The sequence below is a fragment of the Chanos chanos genome, chromosome 1 (genome assembly GCF_902362185.1).
Source record: "Chanos chanos chromosome 1, fChaCha1.1, whole genome shotgun sequence".
Classification (NCBI taxonomy): Eukaryota; Metazoa; Chordata; class Actinopteri; order Gonorynchiformes; family Chanidae; genus Chanos; species Chanos chanos.
In genome coordinates, this window is record NC_044495.1 from 28,215,567 (window position 1) to 28,225,160 (window position 9,594).

A 9,594-nucleotide genomic window follows, 5' to 3' on the forward strand; every position below is an offset into this window, starting at 1 on the left:
GGTATGTAACACATATGATATGTGTCTTACTGATCTTATTAAAATGTAAAATAAAATGTGTATAATACGTTTTTCCGATACTGTTGCGTTTTACTTGTGCTAATGAATCATGCTGTTGAACTGCGGACTGTTTTAGTTCAATTCAGTGAGAAATTCCACCATCAGTAGCAGGTGTGCTGTGTACAAAAGGACAAGGTTGCTGTGCTGGAGGCGGAACTCCACAGTAATGTTGATAGTATTCGACTTCTGGGGGGAGGGTTCACACCGAATATGGCGACGTTGAGCAGCCGTGGAAATCGCCCAGAAGCAACTGATAAACAAAATAAATCTCCTTTAGCCTCCCCGCAGAAAGTTCGAGAACTTCTGAACGAAGGTGTTGCGTCAGAGGATAATGTCTTTGTTTGGTAAGTATATGCCGCTTAAAGAAATCAAAAGTTGTGGGCAGCTCAGAGTTTGCTAAGCTAGCGTAAGCTAGCAAGTCAAAGCGCGCACCTCCATGAGCAGATAACTTTGACAGCAGCAAAGAAGCTTGTAAAGGAAAGGAAAATATTTCTTTGTGCAAAAACTACACTATGTTCCAGGACAGGAGTAAATGCAGTCAGGCTGTGAATTTAAGAGTTAATTTTACAGTTCTTTAACTCACAGCACATGTAGCACCGTGTTACGTAACTGCGTTCTTACGTGAGCGAACAGAATAATTAGCAAGGTTTCGAATTCCAGTAATCGCACGTCTTTGTAGCCCTGCAAAACTGGTCAGTGTTGCTTGTTATTTTCATAAATCGTAGCGATGTCAAGTATATTGATATCGCAGTGAACTCGCCACAATAGCCATTCCCCTCACATGTACGTGCATGTGTATGAATTCATTATCATTTCTTGTGGCTCATGTCTGATACATTGAAGCGCAGATCCACAGTTGTAGGTCCTACTATGTTTTCTTACTTCCACCGTTTAGTTTGTATCACGTTACCCACATTTCAAATCTGTTACGTTTTTTTTCTTATCTGGAATCAAGTTGTTTGTTACGCTGCTGAGTGGTTTTTGCCTTTTTTTTTTTTTCAGTGGACAACCAGGTTCAAATTCCTTGGCTCCAAATGGTTTAGGCAAAGCCCCATGTGAAGCAGCAAACAAAGAGGCATTTTTCACAAGGGTGGAGTCATATTCAATATCCTTTATTATGGGCACCCAGTAGCCGCTGTTGTTAAGAGTGGCTGCATGTTTAAATTATTTCACTTGACATTTCCCCTGAATGTTTTATACCTAGTCCACAATGTAATATTAGTGTGTTACAACACTTTTCCTTAATATGAGCACTGTTTGAAATGGGCGGGAAAGCCCCGTGTTCTCTCTCCTTTAAGATGTGCAAGGTTTGGCTGGATTAATGTGGACTCTGATATGCTAAAGTGCACAAGTTGCCAAGCTTTCCTTTGTGCATCTATTCAGCCAACACTCGATTTCCAGAAATGTAAGTCAATGAAAATATCTATTTGGATGATAATGAAATCATTTGTTGGATTTTGGGATATTTCACAGAGAATTATTGCTTAAATAACTCAGGATTCCTGATAATGTATCAGTTAAGTCATCTAAGTGTTTTGCTACTAGGTTTGTAGTCACGGTTTAGAAAATCAACACAGTTTGCTGCAAAACCCCCTCATGAAACAGTGAGGAAACATTGGCATGAATTAATGTTGAGTTATCATTTCACTTTACTATTGCACAAACCAGGTTAGATGTATAATTATACATCAAAATCTTACTTGTGCAACATTCTGGCCAAGTGAAAAATCCCTTTGATGTCTCCTTTAACTCGACATATTCTCTTTTTACTTGTTTTGGAAGATGAGGCACGAGTTTCAGAATTGACAAAGCAACTTCAGTCACAGCATGAAAAGTTTTGCTCTTGGCCTGACTTCCCTTGTCCAGGTATTTCAGATATTTTGTCCGGTTTTGGTTCAGTCATCCATAGCCTATTATCTGCTTTTGGCATAAAAGCTATGTTCTCCTCGTAGACCGGTTCTGGATGGTTCCGGTTAATGAGCCAGGGTTGCTGCTCACTTCCTTTCTGGAGCGTTTCAAGAGTGCTTGTATGCTGGAGCAACAGCTGCCAGCCATGAAGCCCGAGCAGCTCAAAGCCATGGTGAGACTATAAAATACTGTAAAAGGAAAGACATTAATATGGTCCAGCCAGGTGATTGAGTGATGTTACTGCCAAATGAGTGCACAATGATTTTGGTTGAATTATTTCAAGTGTAGTACTTCAGCTCATTCTGTGCTCATAATTTTGAGTGAATGAGTATGTGTCCAGTCAAAAATAATCAGCCTCTGTCCAACCCCATGTGGCCATTGTTTGACTTCGAAGGTGGAATACTATTTTAATAACCAACAAGTGATCAGTAGCAGCTGGAATATATAGTCCTTTTTGAATTTGTCGGGTCATGCTGGCGGGAAAGTGTTGATTTATTCTGTTTCAATTTCACTTCTCAAACAGTGCATGTTTTGAGACAAGGTGCATTTTTGTCCTGTTGTTAATTCAGCTGCACTGACCACCTTTCACAGACACTGACTGAGGATGTGATTAGTGTCCTACTCCAGCTGATTGAGGACGAGCAGAAGAAACAGGGCAGCTTACCCTGTAAGGCATCGTCCGATCCACTTTCGGTCCAGGTGGCGGCCTGCATTGTGGCCCTCTGTGGCTGGGCAGCAAGGTGTGAGCACTGTGGATATTATGTAATACCTTAACATAATCTAATTTTTTTCTTTGGTAAGCCCTAATCCAGTGTTAACTGCAATCTCTAGTGTACAGTTAATTCTGTCTGAGATATAGATTTAACAATCAATGTTTAGTTCATTTAGCCAAAAACACTTTAATTAAAGGAAAATATTACAAACTCAGGAAAATTAACAGGAAGAAAACTCCAGAATAGGAGGGGCACACTATTCAGGTTTGGTGCAGTTTTAAATGAAGCCTGACCAACAGAGAAAAAAAAAACATAATGTCCTTGTGAGGTACTGTTCAAATGTAAATCATTCTGTGTAATAAAGTAGAATGTGCATGAATTGGCATTAAGTCAGTTATACTAAATTGTGACATTGCAGTGCAGTTGTAAATTGGCTGATTTTGAGTATTGTTCTGTCTGACACCTGCAGTCCTGCCCTGCACGCCATGAACCTGCCCATCCTTACCTGCTCCTACTGCATGAGGAAGGTGGGTCTGTGGAACTTCCATCAGATGGAGGGTATGAGTGGAGACCTGGACTGCTCCTCTCAGTCCCCACCCCCAACCCCAACAACATCCCAGGAGCCCAGCCGCAGCGACAGGCAGACATCCAGCTCCCCTTCGCAGTCACCAACGCCCTGTCGAATGAAACTACGCAGCCAGGACTCCATACGGTCAGAGCAGGTTAGTCCTTCGTGTGACTTGTGATATCTGGTAAGGATAGTTCCATTTTCCATTAACTTCATGATATATGCTTCCGGAAGTCTATAAAACTTAGCATTTTTAATGTTCTGCTGATCATTGAAAAGTATGAAAAAGCCTTAAATCCATTTAGTGAAAATTAAGAGCTTCTATGGCATTAAAAAGTCTGATACAGTTCCAAGAGATCTTTTAATATTTTCCTTATCATTGTAACTGTGCCATTCTGACCGACAGATTTTGATAGGAACAAAAAATGTTGCAGTGGTACTGGCTTCTTTAGAGTTTTCAACTGAGATTGAGACAGGAGCAGTAAAGTCAGCACTAAGCAGACAGGTGTTGTACTGAATTCTCATTCCCTGCCAAAATTGTGCTACCTCTCAGCGTTACTCATGCAGGCAGTGAACATCTGTGATCTACGTTGTTTCCATACAGGAAGCATCCTTACTTGCAATTTCAACAAATGTTAAAATGTATGTTTGAGTGCAAGTAAGATGAGGTGCAAACAGCCAGTTTGTTGTACTCGGAGAGAAAGCGACTTGGCTAATACGTTTATTGCTTGGTGTGGGCCACCTATTGTTGTGCCAAATTCTCTCTCCCAAATATACATAAACAACACCTGTAAGCTTTTTTTTTTTGTAGAAGAGACCCACAGGCGTAAAAGAGAGAGCTCGTGCTTTGATCCCCCTCCACCGTGTTTTAATTCTTTTGAATCGCCACAGTGGCTCTCCCATTGGTAAAACACTTTAGTTGTCAAGTTCTCATCCATCAGGACTGTCCGCTCAGTAAATTTAGATATTGTGTAGCCTTAATGGTATAACCAGTAGCTCAAAGTGGCCTTAAAAAGGTCTTAAACATTAAATTAAATTTGCCTATAGCTGCAGATACCCTGAGGTAGGTTTTTTTTAATCTTATATCTTTTGGATATCTAAGGTTCATCTTATAGCAACTGGATACTGTTTTTTTTCTTTCTTATCTCACTTCTGCTCAGAAGCAGCTAAACAGATTTCGAAGTGTTATCCATTAATCTTGGTCCGTTTTAGTGATGGCCAATATGCAGTAGACATATTTCCACTTTTTCTCAGATGAACTGTCAAGTACTACATGTAATTCACAAAACCCTTTTACCTCATAACTATGACTCTTGTGAATGTTGATCATCTCTGTTTTGGTCTGCATCAGGAGGGCACTCCATCACCTCTGATGGCCCGCACTCGCAACAGAGACTCCCCCAGCCCTAGTGAGGAGATCCCCAGCCCCTTTTCTCGAATGAAGAGGCCCATGACCAGAAGCCGAGGACAGGGAGATGTCTTGGGGGTCGGGGATGTGCCCTCCAGCCCCCAGAGAAAGTCTAAACGTCCACGACTGTCTTCCGCCAGCAGCCCTGTAAGAGACTTCTTCATAGTAAGATGTTTCTGTCAATCAGTGCCTCTCAAATGGCTCCTCAGGTCTGTCCATTTCAGAGCTATGGAGCTAGTCCTTCCAGTTAAAGTGTTCAAGAATTTGGTCGTAAGTTGATCTGAAGTGCTGCATATATCATAGAGGAGTCATGCAAAATGACTGGGGGACTGTGAGGAATGTGTTGACAAGCTGTGTTAGGCGAACCTTCCTCTCAAAATCGTCTAGAGATGTCGTCAGTTTCAATGGGTAATCATCCCAGACATCTAATTCACCTCAACTGATCAAACTCTTGATTAATTGAATCAGATCTGAAAGTGCTCGCATGAAAACATAACATAAATATATAAATTATGGGGGTTTACATGAGGATATTGCAAACCATTGCTTTAATGAATGCTTAGTTCTGATGACAGTCATTGTTACAGTTTGTCCACAATATTATCGATTGTCGTGAGCTCCTCAGCCCAGCTATCAATATGAAATCACCCTGACGAGATTCTGCATTGTTTTCCCTGCTGTTCCAGGAGGGCCCCATGCACAGGAATGTGTTTGACCCAGTGGCCCAGCACAGGGACTGGTGTCCCTGGGTGAGCGTGGGGCGGGAGGAGAGGAGCTTGGCTGGATCACTGCGTGAAGGCTCAGAGGCTGAGCTGCCTCAACCTGGCTGGAGAGCTGCCCTCACCCTCTTTCTCTCCATGAAGAGGAGCCTTAGTCCAATCGGAGCCAGTCCCTCTCAGGTGAGCCAGTTGCAACAACAAGCATGTTTCACATTTCTTTCAAGGTTTTTTTCGAGAACCCTCATATTAAGGGCAAGGACTATAGTATCATATACCCCCTCTCCACCAACGCGAACCAGGTGCCAGTGCTGGGCTGGTGCTAGTGCCGGTTCGCAGTTGGATCAACTTGTGAACCTTCTAAGAACTGATTTGCTTTTCCACGGGCTAGAGAGCCACCATAGAGCCACGTCATTACGTCACTGTATATGTCTGTATAAGCGGGCTAACTCAGTGTATAGCAAGATACCATAAATCTTCACGTTTTCATTGTTCAGTCATTTTAGAAGGCAGTTTTGAATGACGTGTGTCTGTAATGTGATATTTTGACACTGATAGTCATGTTATGATTCGCTGAAGCAAAGCTTAGTTTTTAAGTAACGTGCAAGATACCATAAATCAATTATCTCTTTGATTGTTAAGGCATCTTAATCTGCGATTTTCAGTCTGACACATGTTCGTGTGTGGGCTAATGCGTTGGCTATATATATACTGACATACTTACATCACGATTAGTTCAAACAGAACTTAAACTTGCTTTGTGACTTATATTCAGGAGAAGAATGTACTCATTTATAAAGTCCATTCACATAAATTAAATACTCCTAGTTGTAGACAGAAGTTGAGAATCGTAGCCAAACAAACTTTAATTTGTAGAGGTGGTCGGGTATTCTGCCATGTTTCGCTGTCTGCTTGTCAGCTCCGCACAGGGGTATGGTTTTTTAAAAATGGAGGTTACAAAGTTTTAGTTGGTCTTGTTGGTCGCAGTAGTGCTGCCCCCAGCCCCTGAAGTAAGCGGTTCTTGGTTCTAGCCCAGCAAAGTGTTGGTGCCACTCTGGAACCAGTATTTCTGTCCGAGAGCCGGTTCTTTGGCTGTCGAAACATGAAGAACTGGTTTGAGATTAGGCACCGGCTCCGAACCAGCCCTGGAACTGCCTCGGTGGAAAAGGGGTAATAGTGGGCAAAATATATATATATTTTTTTTTGTTGTTGTTGTTGAAAAGACCTCACTCCTCATTTAAAATTGTAAATTTGAAATGAATCATACCTCTGAACACAACTCGCGCAGTACTAACTCTCTTTAACATTGCTTGCTTAGCCACAAGTCCTGCCTGCCTCCCTCTTTATCATGTCTTTTGGTCTTGCAGGGTCCTCATGACAAGTCAAAGAAAGTGTTTACGATATTCCGTCAGTGGCAGGTATCCTCTCCCTCGCAGTAGGTTCTCTCAGTGGGATGTCAGCAAAAAACAGAAAGTCGTTTTTCATCTGTGTGGTACGTTGTCCTCCTAATACCAGCAGTGGTTTCTTATCAGTGATTTTCTCCACCAGACAGCTTGTTCACTGCGATGAGGGTTATCAGCGAGAGTGACAAAAAAAAATTCACATGGATCACATGGACCACATGGAACATTGGCTTTTGTCAATCAGTTACAACTCTCCACACTTCGGGAGATTTGTGGCCATCCAGCGTGTAGCATTTATACACTTGAAAACCACAGTAAGACCTTACATGTATGGACAATGTTGACTGGCCAGCATCCTCTTACCTCATCAGGACAGCGTGGGAATCCTGTCTCTGCCTTTGTGATCCTGTGTCATATCACGCAACCTAAAATAAGGGATGGTCGTTGAACACCGTCAGTAGGCAAACACTGGAAAACATGCTTCAGTAATACCACTCAATGTATTTCTGAAAGTAGTGAGGTCCAGGGAATTGTATGTTTACCTAAGGCATGCCTTCAGTTGTGAGAAGGATTTTTTTTTCCTTTTTTTTTTTTTTTGCAGTGTTAAAGAACTAGATGTAGAATGTCAAATCCCATTTTGTGATGTGATAAGGGAAAAACAGTGTGTTAGATACGTTGTTAAAGTATTGTCAGTGTTTTCAGATACTCAACCCGTAAGAGGGTTTGTGAAGTGACAGACTAAGCAGATGAACACACATGTGCCATAGAAACACTGAATCTGTGGGTTGGTCTTGTTCATTGCTTTGTCTGTGAACTGTTGCCTTTTTTTAGTCAATGCAGTAACCTCTACCATGCATGTCCTTCTCAGCTGTTAGTCGTTTTAATAAACTTGATAACTTTGTTATTCTTTACCTGAATTTCATTTTAAATTACATAATGAAAGTCTTGTAGATCCTTGCTGTGGGGTGGGGGTGGGATTGTACATGATGGCATTACTTTTAATGAATTGTTTGAGAATTCAAGATGATGTATTGTGCTAAAGGGGATTTCCTGTTAGTATAGTTTCAAAGTGTCGTTTATTGTAAGGAAAGGCCCGTGTACTCCATGGCCTTCAACAGTGGCCATGACTCAGTTCAGTGGGTGCGTATGACTGTTATCACCTCAGAGAGCTTCAAGTCAATGTCTGAACTGTTGGATAGAATGGAAGCGTTCATTGTGTGTTCTATTATATTGTCCAGTCTAACGGACTCATTGTGTAGTCTTGTTTAGAAGTTTGAGAACACCAGTGATTCAATCAAGATAGCATGAAAGGATCAAGTGTCTGGTCTTTGATCTAAGAGACATGTTCAAACTCAACAAAAATGTCCCTCTTTCAGTGTATTCAATCAGGCCGAGTTCATTGTACCTTAAAGAAGAAAGTGACAGATGTGGACTACACTCTGACGTAAGGTGCAGTCACTTGTGTCTCTTGATTCACATTAAAGTTCGGCTGAATGCTGCAACAAACATGTGGGCACACAAACTCCAGTGTTCTATTCAGAAGTGACATGTCTCCATGATAAATAGGTCTGGGTTCTTAAATTGCCCCCCCCCCCTTATTTTTTTTTCTGTTTTGCCTCAGCACTTACTTTGACCTTGTAATGGATTGAAAGATTGTGGAGGTGGTAATGGCATTGGTCAGGGTGAGAGAGGAGGGTAAAGAGGAGGGGAGTGTTGGCTGGATGCACTGCTGAATGTGCAAGTCTGTCCTGCCAGGGGGGACAGAGGCGAGAGGTTATGCTGGCTGACTCCATATAATAGTTCTCTCGGCTGAGGGAGAGATGGAACAAGGAGAGGCCAGATCAGCAGGACAGGCTCATCTCATCTATTTCTCTCCTTTCTATGCAAATGCATGATATCTCTCCTGTTAGGTTAAACTTTTCATTTATATTAGGCTGATTCCATCAGCCACTTACAAAGACCTCCTGTTAACTCTCAGTTTAACCTGATTTCACCTGTGTTGAACAAGATCAAATTGCTTAGTTTAGCGCTTTTATTCCTATGATATACTGTGTGAGATTAAGATCATCTCTACCTCAAAAAACAGTATCCATCAGATCACCATATATGTAAAGCCTTATTGATGAGACTGTGGGGAAAAGTTCTTATGGACTTGATAATAGATAAGTGTACTTTGCATTCACAATAGAATTGGTTTAGTCCAGCTCTTCAGAGAGCATATTAACACAATCCACCATGACCGTCAAACACTGCTTTCAGGTTATCCTCTATATATTAAATACTTAATGTTTGTTCAGAGACTCCTCACGGAAACTGGACTTAGTATACACTCATAACCCATTGCGTTAAGATCAGGCATCCTGGTTATTACCAACAGATACCTGGATACCTGACGCAGCTCTGCCTGATCAGTTAGTGAAGAAAACAGGACAAAGTTGATGTTTTTATGCTTATTTTCCAGCACCAGCTGCATCTTCTCTTGCTTCCTACAAGTATATTTTGGAGCTCTAAGAACAGAGCAGAGTCAGGTCAATGTTTGTAAATTCACTCCTGATTTGGAGTGTGTCTGTGCTTTGACTTGCATCCTCACATGGATAAAGCCTTTGGTCAATTTAGTCACAAAATCTTCATCCAGATTTTAAATATCAAATATCTGTATCACTGTTTGCCACTATAAGTAGTCAACATAAAAACTCGAAGAATGTTTGACTTTGATGTATATCAAAAATTATGTGCTTCACACACATTGTGGATTGTACATAATCAACACAACATTTTGAGGCATGTCAGTTTTTTTTTAATTCTAGTCTTGGAAATC

The 9,594-nt window shown here is 41.4% G+C and overlaps 1 protein-coding gene across 1 annotated transcript; it reads left to right on the top strand.

Moving 5' to 3' along the window:
- The first annotated feature begins 270 nt into the window (after window positions 1–270).
- Window positions 271–7,680, top strand: zc3hc1 (zinc finger, C3HC-type containing 1). The gene is made up of 10 exons (XM_030778548.1): window positions 271–404; window positions 1,063–1,165; window positions 1,315–1,465; window positions 1,843–1,926; window positions 2,013–2,140; window positions 2,560–2,708; window positions 3,151–3,403; window positions 4,601–4,804; window positions 5,344–5,556; window positions 6,741–7,680. The coding sequence occupies exons 1-10, from the start codon at window positions 271–273 to the stop codon at window positions 6,810–6,812; spliced, it is 1,491 nt and encodes a 496-aa protein (XP_030634408.1). The 3' UTR covers window positions 6,813–7,680.
- The last annotated feature ends 1,914 nt before the right edge of the window (window positions 7,681–9,594 follow it).

Bases quoted from the DNA above. Each gene is read 5' to 3' on its own strand.
- zc3hc1 (XM_030778548.1), top strand. From the start codon at position 271: ATGGCGACGTTGAGCAGCCGTGGAAATCGCCCAGAAGCAACTGATAAA. The intron at 2,709-3,150 runs GTGTGAGCACTG...TGACACCTGCAG, and splicing joins CTCTGTGGCTGGGCAGCAAG to TCCTGCCCTGCACGCCATGA. The intron at 5,557-6,740 runs GTGAGCCAGTTG...TTGGTCTTGCAG, and splicing joins TCGGAGCCAGTCCCTCTCAG to GGTCCTCATGACAAGTCAAA.